At 36.8% G+C, this 14,670-nt stretch overlaps 1 protein-coding gene across 1 annotated transcript; it reads right to left on the bottom strand.

Moving 5' to 3' along the window:
- Positions 1–3,335: 3,335 nt before the first annotated feature.
- LOC100371160 (high affinity copper uptake protein 1-like) lies at positions 3,336–10,736 on the bottom strand. The gene is made up of 4 exons (XM_002736536.4): positions 10,538–10,736; positions 4,598–4,664; positions 3,799–3,979; positions 3,336–3,674 (listed from the first exon to the last, which is right to left on the bottom strand). The coding sequence occupies exons 1-4, from the start codon at positions 10,544–10,546 to the stop codon at positions 3,479–3,481; spliced, it is 453 nt and encodes a 150-aa protein (XP_002736582.1). The 5' UTR covers positions 10,547–10,736; the 3' UTR covers positions 3,336–3,478.
- Positions 10,737–14,670: the final 3,934 nt, after the last annotated feature.

The raw sequence follows: 14,670 nt of genomic DNA on the forward strand, positions 1-14,670 counted from the left end.
ACACATCGTACTCAACTAGAAATACAGTCAGATTATTATGACAGGGACCATGAAGAAAATTTGTGAAAGCCTCAAACACTTTGAAAAATATACTGCGAGTAATAATTGCGTGTAATAAATTAACTGTATAATAATTAGCCACTGCAATTATTGTTTAAATAACGAAATACCCGATTGTGATTTCGCATTGGAATTGTGCACGAAGAAGGATGGGCAAATCAACACGCACGCATACTAACCGATTGAATACATTGATTTCTAAATTAGCTACAAAGGCTTGCAAAAATGACGACGATACAAGTTTAATATAAACTCATAATATTTCAATTTCACGAGGGACCGGACACCTTACAATCAGATTATTTTGTGTATGGCTATGCAATGGCATTTTCTCTTTCCATATAAAAGTGCTGAATTTGGGACCCCATCTGGTGGAACATATGTGTATATCTTTTCAACGGGAGTACCCCCTAGAGGCCGAACAAATCCAGTGACGTTAACGACTCAGGCACGTTGTGATTGGAGTTTGACTGGAAACACAAGCTAAGGTAACGAGGGTGATTGTGACCAGTCGTAAGCGTGAACAGTGTGACCGGTTTGTCTACGTTCTTTACACATCTTCAACGTGTCTTTTTTCACTTCTCGGTATATATTCTGTCTTACTGTTGTCTATTGTGGTTACACCTATATATTGTTGGTACAAGACATTTCAGAGCTCTAGAAAATATCTGCCATTGAAATCGGAAAATAATGATATTATACATTACTAAAAAAACAAAGTCCTAGTCTATGTACCTTTTTACTGACAATCTTGTCGCTCCCAGTGGTGGCCGCAAATGACGTAGAATACGTTTTGTAAACTTTGTAAACTGACCCACACACAATACAATCACTCTCATTTGCACTTCTCAAGTTTGACAAAATCCTGTATATACATATACATGTAAAAACAGAATTTCAGTAAAAGGAGACGAACTAGCTTGCAGTGTATATACTGTGTAGATTGATGTATACTTATGGTGAAAAATAAATTCTAATTTATTCATATTAACGATTACAGTCATATTCGATCATCTATTCATTATAAGATATACATGTAATAGCGTTTTAAACGTGTTTTACAAGTGTTGTTTTAACTTTAAAGCAATCGGTACAAACGCGAGACCGTGTTCGACGAAATGCTACTTTAAGAGTGGCACCCCCTGTAAAGCAGCAAATTTTCGAAAAAGCATTTACCAACGCGTTGAGATTGGTGTAAAATAGTTGATGTTATATGCGATAGTACCTACCAATAACTATAAAATGCCATCTTCCAGCTTTCATAAGAGATGAAACGCCCATTTTTTCCGGATTTTGGCTCCCGTATTTGCATTCGTAGGTGACCGCTATTGTATTTGAAATCAGGGTGACCCTTTGACCCGAGCCCTTTCTACCAATGAGCGTTCGATGGGCGGAGCTTGTCAGGGAGTAGTTGTGTTTTTCACGCCGCGACGCTCCATAGCGCCAGAAATTATCATTTTTTTGCGAATTTACAGACAAATTATTACAAACGTATGACAAAATTGGATAAATAAGAGTCTGATAGTCAAGTGGATAGCTTTTTTGGTGAGTGTAGTGTGCGAGTTTATTCACAAACCAGCCGTATTCGTTTGGTGTACAGCGATTCTAAGTGCGGACGTTTCATACCCTGTCTTTATTTCTATACTAGTATATAACCCTACACAAGCCTATCTCCCTTAACCATAAATCCTGTTGCAAGCGCCCGTGACCCTCGGTGTGAAAACAAAGGTCAAAAACTCGCTGAAAACGGTATTTTGGGATGGTTGTTGAGACTCCTCTGAACAGTTTAACAAGATTAATAGCCCCACGTGTGTAACATATATAAATTTGTTTTTTCAGGATTATTTCAAAGTTGAGTTTGTGTTGTTTTCTCGAATTTTCACCGGCTAGACCGGCGTTCCACAGCAGCGCGCACAGAGCCCATAGAAATGCATTTACAGTGGTGCGCGTCTTGTGACGTAGCTCCGCCCCCGAGGATTCGAGGTCAAAAAGATCAGCTCGACCGTGATAACAGCGGCGCATAACCGTACACCTTAATAACTATGAAAGTACCCCTCCCGAAACTTAGACATTTTATCTTAGACATCTTAGACAGTTTATCATTTTATTATCGTCTTGTGACGACACAACGAGCGTCCATGGCAATCGTTCATAGGTCTGCGGGCGAGATCTTCGCGCGTGTTTGGCAGACGTTCATACAGTCGTCAGTACGTATCCTCGGGGGGGGGGGGCTACGTCACAGACGTTCCACGTTGCTAAGACGCGCACCACTATACCACGTATTTTTAAGTGAAAAACATTTTTTTTTACTTTCCGTAGCACAAACGGTGTAGCAGTAGAACGACTTAGTCGTCAATATCCCTAAGTGTTTCTTTATATTTCTTCGTCTGGCAATCGACAGGACGGCCAGTTTGATGGACAGAGTAACACCTTAGTAACCGTTATTCCGCGATGAAATTATTTTCTTTTGTAAATTATAACTAGTTCACCTTTTCCAGTGCATTTACGGAAAAATCATTGTCAGCTATCGATAAAATATTTTAAAACTTGTTTTTCAGTAGCAATAAATCAACACGAGAGCCCTCTAATAACAAAAATATGCAAATGATACGCGTAGTAAAAGTCTTGTGGTGTTTCACCACAAAATGGCAGTGTGTGGTGGCAAAGATACAAGGAACTCTGGGAAGGAGAATGCGTATACATGACAAGCGTTCATGTAGTCAGTACGCATGCATGACAAACACGAAATGATCGCGCTCTTCTGTCCTCGGTTGTAAAAATAAAGTATCAGAAAAACATTTAATTGAGATGAGCTGACAATCACGTGATTTTATTGATATAAATAAATTATGTGACGTAATAGCTGAATCTCGATACGATTTCCAAAGCCATTACAATTGTCGAGCCATCAAATCTATTTACAGTTTAAAAAGTCTCGGTTGTATAGATTTTCAGTTTCACGACAAACGTCCATGCAGGGATTTAGCTACAATGCTGTCGATACGTTCAAGTAGAAGATTATTATAAACAGATAAAATGATTGGAGAGGAAACAACAGAATATTATCGTGTTTGCTAAAGCTACGAAACTGGATGCTGGACAATACAATATTGCAAAAAAACAACGCTGCGAGTAGAACCATAAACGACTTCAAGTTCATTGTCAAGTTCATGAAGTCTGGGGTAGTATTTCAAGTTGGAATGAAGTTTTCTTCTTTACATTCATCGTAATGTTTCTCGTGATCAAGACCCTGATAATATGTAATGATTGAAAGTAGTTTAGGATGCTGCCGTAACAAGTTGACGCAGCTGAAAGTTTTGTATTGGCACTCATCTAAAACTCCGGTCTAAAACCGTACGCAGAGTGGGCACATTCGTTGGCGCCCTCCACGGTGACCTCCGAAGTCCGCTGTTACATTTCACGTAGTTTTGAAGTGTGGTTCATAGGTTTTCCATCCGAATATCAGATATCCAACGGTGGCACCGAGTAGAATGGAGAGGCACAGCCATCCGTTGTAGGTCATGAATGTCAACATAAGAGCATATGCCAGGATCACTTGCAACAAATGAAGTATGGTCAACAGCGCATGCGCTGAACTGCAAATCCCCATGTGCCTGAAGGAAAGATGAACACAACATTAAGGTTACCATGACAAGCAATATATCTTTATTTGTACATAGACTTGCGATTTTATTGTATAGATTTTGTACTTTTTCCCATTGGAATGGAAACCCTTACGTATGTGGTTTCTTAAGTATTGCTTCTTTTTCCGTCTTCTCTTCTGTTTGTGCTGTGGATTTTGTGGTACATATTTTCTCGGCACGTTTCACTTCTTTAGTAATTGTAAGGTGACGTAATACACTGAGGCTTTCGAACGATACTGCCACGATAAACATCACTATACAAGACAGTGCCAGCTCTATTGAATAGAAAACAAGACCATAGTATATACTTGGCAGCTATTGAAAAAAATGACAAATCACAATTTGACAATACATGGCCACCGAAGTCTCGTAGTATACGAGAAAGACCGGAGAATATCATTTTATCCGGTTATTGCGTCCATTGGTCACTTTCTTGGTGATGCCCAACCAATACCGGAGTATAGACTGTTATATACACCACTCTGTTAACTCCATAAGCCGTATAGACTAGGAAAGTCAAGGTTTTTTTTGTTTTTTGTTTTATCGCCCGAAAAATATGTTAATCTAAACTGTAGTTTAAAGCAAGTAATTGACAGCGTGCGAACCCAACCAAGTGAAACTATTTGTGCAACTTTCCGCCATTAGTAACTGTAATCTTGATATACGGAGTTCGGAAAGCAACCTACCGTGGTCGTCGTTCATAGATACAAAATATGTTCGAATACGAAGAGTTATTACCGTGTGATTTGCTAGTGCAACTTTAGAGGGCGGAGTTTATGTCCGAATCTTCTGGAATGTATAGAGAGTCCAACCCCGAGTAACCTAGCTGATAACAACAACTAAAGAGTAATTCTACTGTCACACAACTGTCAATGTATCAGTCTGATGCTTACCCCAAGCGCTTGTCACGTGCCATCCTTGAAATAAAATTGTTACTTCGACATTAAAATTGAAGTACATCTAGAAAAAATAAAACAATATCAATTATTTAGGAATGTGCAATACTTCTTGATTTCTCCGTTGGACAAATTCATATGCTTAATTTATAATTTTTACTGATGATTATGACCGATATTATTTCTAAAGTTTTGTAATTATGTCAAAGCATCGCAAAATAATCAAGAAAAAAATAATGCCTCTCCCTCGATTACGTGGCCAGATGTTTGTGTCAGCACTTAGGTAGACTAGTTGATGTGTCGGGTTATCTCACGGGGCGGCCACTTGAGAAGAATGTTGTCTCATTGACCGTATACTATTATATACTACAGTTATGTAATATTCCCGCTGTAGTCATAGGAACCGCCTCCGTAAGGTACCAGAAAACAAAACATTTCCGCCATCATTTTTTGCAACGTCATTTCTGTTATATGAAAGTGGCACGCTGCGTTGCTGGTATTTAATGTTCGTTTCTTTAATAGATATTTTGTGTCACGATTATTGACACTCAGAAGACGCGTATATGTTCGTCTGTTATCGCCGAGTGAGACGCTAACACAAATAACTGTTATTTATTCACTAGAATATGAATGATTAGATTGGCAGACGCTATCTGTGCATGAAAATAATAATTACCATTTTTAATGAGTTTCAGGACGTATTTTGCAACACAAAACACTCATTTGAATACATAGTGTGTTGGATCGACATCAAGGCATAGAATATTTTAAAGTGCGAGTCTATGAATTTAATTAAATGAAAAATGACAAATTATTGATAGATATCAATATATCACTACTTTATTATGGAAAGCCCTGCAGTCGAAGCGTGCATATGTGGCATAATTTATCACGTGACACAAAGACATAGATGGTGCAGCACCGCAAATCAGTATATTGCGGACGACGAGAACGGCATCCATTTACGTCACAAAAGCGGTTCGTCAGTAGAGGGCGCGACTTATATACTTTTTCATCTTTCCTCTTCCGTAGCATCGAATCACTCTTTAAAATATAAAGGATGTTTTTTCGGAAATGTTGGAGGTAATAATTAACTCTAGAAATGTTAAATTGGTCAGTTATTTAATACAAAAATAACAATAACTCTTAATTAGTGCTGTCACAATGAATACATATAATTGATATGCATTCAATGCATAATTCAGATACACAGATATTCATGACTATTATTTAAATGACAATGCATAGGAAATGAAATAGGTATGTGTTTATACCAGAACTTAATCCATACACACATGGGCCCATTCTGCAATTAAAAATATATGAGCAATATAAGTGCGATATTTATCTTAAATTACTGGGTGTTTATTTATAATTTATTTCACCCTGTGAAAATTATCAATTTGTGTATACTTTGTTGTTGTAACTGACAAATTCAAGTTCCTTGCTGTTCGACACCACGCCTTGCAATGCACATGGACTCAATTCCGTTGTGATGGCAACACCTTGTTTTGCGAGTAACAGCCTGCAAAATGTCTTTGTTGAAATCACATTAGTATTCCTCAGTCGTTCAAAATGTTTAAAAACACTTCCGTTCCGTGATCCTAACGAAACATTTCTAGTAGCATTTGTCCAACAATCGTGTATATTTCACCCAATGTTCGGTCACTATGATGACATGGAATGTCGTTCTAAATAAGGAAGAGAATGCGAAGGAAGATTTTTTTTTCATCTGCAGGATTTTTTTTATTTCTTTCAGTTACGGCGTACATTTTCTATGATAATAAATAGGTACGACGATAATAGACATTTGAGCAATGTCGACAGTGTCAGTTTGTTTTGACAACAATCCCACAGAAATGGAAATACTGGATAGCTGTTAAATTGGGTTCAATTGACAAACGTCGCCTGAACAAAGTCTAGCTGTTTGAAATTGTGACTTGTTGCTGGTAGACCGATGAATGTTGCATAGCAACATCAACCCATACTGCATTTCGGCATTAACCAAGAGAGGGTACCTGGAGTTGCTTGCATGTTTGTTGTCACATCAAAAACGCGATAAAACATAATAATAACAGTGATGTAATTACATATTGTTTTTCACCAAAGGAAATAGAACGGTGTAAAACAACGGGGGGAATCGATCTTGAAGAGTATCCCCCGCACCTGAAGTTATGATGCTTTATAATACCTTCATTATTGGGGGTTTTGTGTAAAGTTTTCAATTCTCGAGATGCGGTACTGCATGACTGCTCCAGACAACGAACCCCATCCCATCCACACCCTTGAATATTTAACATATGTTTTATTATAGGTGCTTGAAAAAAAAAGGAAATTGTTTACATTAGATCGGGGTTATAAACGTGACGTGAGATTATAATTGGGGGGGAAAATAACAACTCGGGTAAAATCATCGTGATATTTTATTTGGGTGAATATACGCATCCGAGAATACTAATCGTAGTGCGGAATTATAATAACTTATAACAACCGTGGTATAACAATTAGGGTTTACTAATCAAAGGTATAATACTTGAGGTACAATGCGTACTGGAGAATAATTATCGTGGTATAATATGTGTATATAAACAATCGTAGTATAACAATTTGGGTTATACTATTCGAGATAATACGTATTGGAGAATAATAGTCGTGGTATAATAACTCTGAAATTATAATTGGGGTATAATAGTCATTGTATAATAATTGAGACATGCGTATTAGACCGACAAGTCAGCCAATCGATATCGTTCAGGAGCACAAAACGCGTATATGTGTTTCTGTCATGTTTGTCACGTCGCAACTCATCTCACATCGTTGTTAAAAATGATTTTTTATAACAAAACAGTTGATAGATAGAAAACGTTTTCTGAATTTGAACACACTATAGTCCCAGTTAAATTGTGGTCACGTGATGATTACGGCGTGGTTTATGCGCGGCAATCTAAGAGCGATCACGATTTCAACTGATTTGTAACATATCTTGAATTGGTGTTGTAAACACACGTTGCTTAAATTGTAGTCAATATTCGGAGTTGTCAGTACTTTGATTTATGAAGCCACCATCATTGCACGTTTCTCGTCAGATCCGTCATATGTTGACCAGAATGTGCCGTCATTACGTCATCCATGCACTCTGTGTTTAACAACCACAGAAAGGAATGAGTGCACGGCATTGTTTTACAGTGACGCCATTGTCATATTACATTATCAGATATGTGTAACAACGGTTACAGGTGGCGCCTCTATGCCCCTAAATGAGCAAATGATTAACATCATACCCTATTTGATTAAACATTGATGATGTTAGCGAAGTGTTTTAAATTTGAAAAAAAAACATAATTCTGTCTTCAAAATTAATATTGAGGACAGGTGGTCACGATCTGAGCGGTGTAGTTGAATGTTTTTTTTATTGATGATAGCAAGTATAAGCATGTTAGCTTTTCAAGTATGTTTGGCAGCTGAAAACTAATTCAAATAAATAATGCTCTGTAATTGTGTAAACAAGAACCGTAGTTTTGATGAACACAGTAACTATTCAACAGAACACAATATGTAATTGGTTTAATTATTACCAAAAACACGACGAACTCGGCTTTTGTTACTTGATCATGTTGGAACATGTTAACCTGATGTTTTAAATGATGTTTTTTGATAAGATCGTGTGTTCCTATATAGTTTGGAAGCTGGTGTACACGAAATGTTGTTGTTCGTGTGTGTTACGTTATTTTAGTGTACAACTGTGAAAACGTTACTACAGATATCCGGCCATTTATGAGATATTAATCGCTAATACATACATTTATTAAGTAGCGTCCAAAAATGAAATGAATTTTACAGTAATCACAATTATTTCAAAGTGCTTGGACATTCATGTGGGTTTTTTTTTATTTTGTGTGCTGCAACAACAAGGTTTTGATTTTGATTATGTTCACATCGCCATGGAATATAAAAAAATATTATTGTTTATATTGTTTCAATGCAAACATCATAAAAAGTGGCAGCATGTGGCGGTGGAGCACTGTTAAACACGTGATCATTAAGGTTCACGTAATACACAGTGCGTGCTTTAAAATATCGTATGACGATTGTTATCGTGAAATAATAAACACTCTAAAAGTAGAAATTCTTGTTTTTTCCTTGGCTTAGTTTTGAAGTATTTTTTTCAGGATGATATTGGTGTGTTTTTATTATTTTCTTCTGAACTATCAAATGTTTTTTTTTTTTGTAAATAACTAGGTTTTTTTCTGTGAATTTCTCCGTAGAATTTAATGGTCAATATTGTTTTTTTTCAAATCTACCATCTCCTCGGCGAAGTTATAATGGTTTCTCCTAACAAGAACAAGTGAAACACAAAGACAATATTACCATATATTTAAGGGACGTCAAACTCGACTAACAACACATAGCAAAGATTGGGCAAAATGGTGTACTAATGACGCATTCTACAGCCACTTCTATCAGGGGGATTTGATGGACAGCATGCCCTACTGCGTGGAGATAGTTATATATTAAAGGCGGGACTGAACACACACGGCTGTGTTCCCATGTGACTGGCCCATATGTACAATGTTCAAGACGGGTTGGGTATCAGCAGAAAACATCGGTAAGGGCCTGTACATGTAAGACAGTATATGCCTCGAGATGGGGTCCTGTTTTGAGCCTAAGTCTGTAAAAGTTTGTTTTTTAGGTCAGCATCCGTTGTTTATCGCCCTTAAAAATAGAAAAACGGCAATATGTGAGCTTCAATCATCGCCCTCATTTTGAGTCTGAAAATACCTGCGGTACTATTGAGTCCGAGTACATTTTCATCTCCAGGAATTGCCCCCCCCCCTCCGCGATGATGACACTTGCATACCTGATATTTTAAATAGCGGTGGTCGTCGCATCGCGCCCTGTTCAATATGGGACTCATAGCGACGTATACAACGCGTGTAAAATACATTGTTTGTTTACATGAAATTCGAACACGCGCTGCGCGACGACGACCGCCCTTTAAGCTCATGCGCTAGAAACTCTGCAAAGGGAGATATAGTAGAAACAAATTATCCCGAGTTAATAATGATATATTCCTAACATGCGAATAAAATACTGACACAGGCCAGAGCACCGTGTACAATTGAAAAAAAAAAAAAAACGGTAAATATCGGTCAGAGAATTTATAAACACCTACAATCCACAGTGATACTGCAGGACTAAACATTCCGTAAGGTTTTTCTGAAAATGGGGAAACGCAGTGGTTTTGGGTATTTAGGTTATGATTCGAGAGAGAGTGCTTTAGCTCCACTAAGATACAAACGTAAACTATGCCAGTTGATATATAAATATTGCAGTAATTTATACTGTTGATATAAATATAATATGTGGGGCTGGGGTCACTTTGATTCCACAATAACCCGTCCAACACGTGGAAGGTATGTCACAGTAATAATCTAAAAGCTCATTTGTGAATAACAATTAACAACCCGCAACCATCGCTCTGCTTCGTGCTCACTGTGGGTCCCATGTGACGTAAAAATCGCGGGTAAAATATATTGTTTATCGACACGAAATTTAACTGAGCAGAGGGGGGGGGGTGACTGTGATGCATGGCAAAACAAGAGACACATTTGAACCATGTCAACGTATCGCTCCTGATATTCGACTGCTGAACACTGTGAAATATTATCACTGATGTCTCTAGTGTCAGCAAGGCAATGTTTACATTTATATGTGGTGGTCATGTGATACCACATACACCAGGTCATTTGAAATGAACACAGTTAAAACACCAAGATACCAATTGTTGTTTGGATATTCATAACAGTCTGCATAACAATGTTGACATAACATCTCGCTCGTCGGCGAATGCTATTAATATGTTCAACCTTAAAGTATAGCAAAGCCCATCCAAAAAAAATACTATATACATTAGAATTGCAATAACACGGCACCTACCGCCATCATGTTTTCAGTTTCGGATCCAGTGTCACTCAAAGACCTTATGGTGTCGACTCAGATCCTTCGACACTGTAACTTTAACGTACGTTCTGATACGGATATCCCGTGTACATTATGTTCTTATCAGGGCGCACACGCGTATATAACGGAATGTATACACCGGTAGTGTCACTACTCAGTACCAGCACTATTATATAAACTCACTGAAACTACATGAACTATATTTATCGCCCTCGTGAATATATTATATTCTAATTATAATATTTTATTTTCGGCCAACCACGGAAGGGTTCGCATTTCGCTAGGCGCACACGGCAAAACTTGGAGAATGCAACGCACTAGTGTCTCTACGTCTCCCCAGAACCCCGAATTTTGATGTATACTGTTCTGTATCAAGAACAATATATCGTTTGCGTACTAGCATACACGAAGGCTAATGCTCCCATGAAAATGTCGATTTAATCCCCACCAAATCCTTAATCCGCGCTAATACTAAATAACACAGTATTACTGTTATTAATAGTCATATTCAAAATGTCAATGTGTTGCAGAATGTAAATCACGTGGTACGTAATAAACATTCTATGTTAATGAATTAAGCGAACCAGTACAATCTAAAAACAAATTGATATACTGCTGGAAACTAGAAAAAGTGCACGTTTATTTGCCTACCATTACGTGTTTGACTCAACCTGGAGTGAGAGCAAACTAATTGGCATACCATCATGAATACCCAGAGTTCCCGGCTTTGCCCATGAAAATTCTACTCATGTGGTCTAAATTTCAGGGAAACAAGACGCTTTTTATTAATTATCAATATGTACATTTCAATATATCTTTTTGTCTATCGTTTTACAACGATGACCAAACAATTATGTAAATGTCCCATAGATTAACAACACAAATTAATGTGAGTAATTGGCATTAACTAATAAACAATAAAACACGATGTAAACACTATAAAATACATCTACAAAAAGTGTAGCTGTCTTGTATCAATTTCAATACGATTTTGTAAGTACATCGTCTCCGCTGATATTTGCATTATTCATTAAAAATACATATTTGTCATTCATCGAAAAGGTCGTGGAATTATGCAGACTTCATTGTTTTGTTTTTATCATTTGAAGATGGACATATGGTGAAGTGATTTTCATCTTCGATTTGGTCACCAGTCACAAAGATGGTGAATTCTTTTTCTTTCTTTTTTACTGGTGTTTTTGGCATGGTTTTACTATGGTTACTTTTTGAAATCGACAAAGTGGTTCACGGAGTAAGTAATTTTTTACCGCTTTTTATGGGTCTTAAGATTTTTTTTTATTAATCTTAGTTATTTTTATTGCGATATGAATTATGTAATCGATATGCAATTTTGTTTGCTCAGCATATAACACTGAACCATTTACCAAATTACATTTTATGTGAGTGTGTGACTTTTACGTTAAGTCCTATTTATGGCGGACCGGTACTCTGAAGTGGCAAATACTACCAATGATTTTCTTATTGCATTGTTTGTGTCAGTCATAAATATGCTCGATAATAGGACCATCGCTTTTCAGAAGAAATATAATTATGTACATATTTGGTGAAAATTATATTTTCACCTATTCTTGAATATGCGTAAACCATTTATTCTAACAATATGCACAAAATTAAGTCATTTTCAGTCGGAACATTATAAACACCGACTTTTCGTAAAGATTTAAGCATCAATCTAATTCAAAATTTGGTGAACAGGTGGATACATATTACATATACACATACATTTCCATAAAATGTCATACACACTAAGTGGACTTTGTTTTTGGTAATGTTTAATGAATCTTTTGTAACAAAATATATTGCATTAGTAAATGATATTTTCCGCTAATCATAAATAAATAATGAATAATCCACAGTCGCAAAACAAAATACAAACGATTTTTCAATCATAGCAAACATGATATCAAGCTTATTGTGGCAGCTTTCATAAAAACCTTTCAATATTTGGTAAAAATATAGAAGGTAAATGATTTGTTTGACTATCTCAAATATGCATTCAAAATTGAGTCCAAACCATAACGACTTACATAAACGCTCCATTTTAAAATTATTTAGTGGTTTTCTTCAAATTTCCTGTTTTGGCTTTGGATAGCACATTGGTACAACCATGGAGAAATATATTGTCTGCAAGTAGTATTATTTCGTTTCATTCTGTTTGGAAATACTTGCAGGTAAATGTATGAATATTTGGGCATAGCAAACACGCTACCATCCAATAAACACCAAACTGTGATGGGATGTTAAGTTACGACACTGTTAAACTTGACAATGATGGCGGAACCCCAAATGTTACGACCATTGAACTATCATTATGGTGGTTGCAAAACGCACACAAAGTTGCCAAAGAATTAATAATAAGAAGATGGAGGTATGGAATGCGGCTGCAAGATTGAAAATCGAAAAATGTATGTGGGTATTAGACACCTAAAGGAAAGTAACTGAAACCCCGGACAAAATGGGACAGATCACAATGGTCATGGAAAGATTAACAGATTGTTATCAAGTTAAAAAGAATGCAAAGGCGATGTGAACAATTTTACACTACAACTATTTAAAATTATACTTGGGTTCAGAACTGATCTGCTGGTTGATGGAAGAACAAGTGGCAATAAGGAGGCCAAATGTGCCAAACAGTGACACTGAAAATTGGTCAAGTTCAGTAGAAAAACTGGTAAAAAACTGGCCAGCAAGACTGCAATTGCGGGTGTAACTGGCTAAACCGACGCAAAAAAGGATCGACAATAAACTGTAGAGGGAGCTTGTCAGTAATTGGGACTAGAGCCAGCCAGAAAATGAGACAAGGCATGCAACGAATAGAGAAGAAACACGTGAAGAACAGCCAGAATTGAAAGAAGATTCAATATTTAGTAAATATATTGGGGTGAGAAAGAGTCTGACGGAACTCTGAGACGTAGTCCCTATGTCCATTCCCAACCACAGGCGCTCGGAACGTTTCCAGGATAATAAAAAATGACCTAAAGTGAGATCGGCATAGTTAGTCAGTCGCCGGTACATTCCCCTACTACTCATATAACAACACGAGGTAGGAAAGCGTTGACACCATGACATCGAAGCTTCCCGAAAATAACACGATTTTTCAAATTATATTTCGATCCGCTTCACATAACTCAAGCATGATATCGGTAAAAACTATCGATCGACTTGCATTACCTTTATTCGAACTAAAACGAGTTAAATCCTGTGAAAATCGAAACACCCGAGCAATATGAATCAACCCATCTACGCGGATATTTTGAAGCAGAGACCAGAGCATGCGCAGTTCCAAACATATACGCATATCATGCTTGCATATCTTTTTGACATGTAAGCTTAAGTTGGAGTAATGTAATTTTTTTAAATATTATATGAATACAAAAATATGCCTGTTGTAACAGTTTGATTGACAACTGGTCGCGTAGAGCAGAATCTTTTGATGCATCGTCTGGTGTACAATGCCTGAATCAGCTTTGACTGGTCTTGATAAGAATTGTGCTTTGCTTGCCAAGTGATAATTAGTTTGCATCCCATAGATTCAAATAAAATTTGCAATGCAGCACGATACCCCTTATTTGACAATTGATTCAGGCAATCGAATTGTTGTATTGTAATAATGAATAAATTATACGGGTGATATGGGATAATGAGACAGATTGTACTAATATGGACATTACTATTACTAGTATTAGATATTATCGAGTTGCTTGGATTTACATTGGGCAGCGCCCTCTTGAGTTCTGTATTGTTATCGTATAAGCTTTTGATGTTGTTACTATTACTTCAGTCATCACAACACAAAAATACAGTAAAATGTTTAATCTCCAAGGCATGATGGGAAATGTTGTGGCCTCTGCTATCAATCATTTTCGGGAATCTTCTATTTACTAATCAAATTTTAAGGTACCAATATAAATTTTTAAAATGCAACATTACAGAGTAATGTGTGGCTTGTGTATATTGAATAAAAAGAAAAAAACAACGTTTCGGTTGGAAAGGTATTAGAAAAGTAAACTGTTTAAAGTGACTGGACAACAGTATGTGCTCTGCTTGCAGCTAAACTTAAAATGATGACATCACATATTTAAACAATG

This window comes from Saccoglossus kowalevskii, chromosome 17, assembly GCF_978046115.1.
Source record: "Saccoglossus kowalevskii chromosome 17, keSacKowa6.1, whole genome shotgun sequence".
Lineage (NCBI taxonomy): Eukaryota > Metazoa > Hemichordata > Enteropneusta > Harrimaniidae > Saccoglossus > Saccoglossus kowalevskii.

What these genes read in the sequence shown, in the direction of transcription:
- LOC100371160 (XM_002736536.4), bottom strand. An exon ending in GCACGTGACAAGCGCTTGGG is followed by an intron (nt 3,980 to 4,597) that starts GTAAGCATCAGA and finishes TCTATTCAATAG; the next exon opens with AGCTGGCACTGTCTTGTATA. An exon ending in ATACTTAAGAAACCACATAC is followed by an intron (nt 3,675 to 3,798) that starts GTAAGGGTTTCC and finishes TCTTTCCTTCAG; the next exon opens with GCACATGGGGATTTGCAGTT.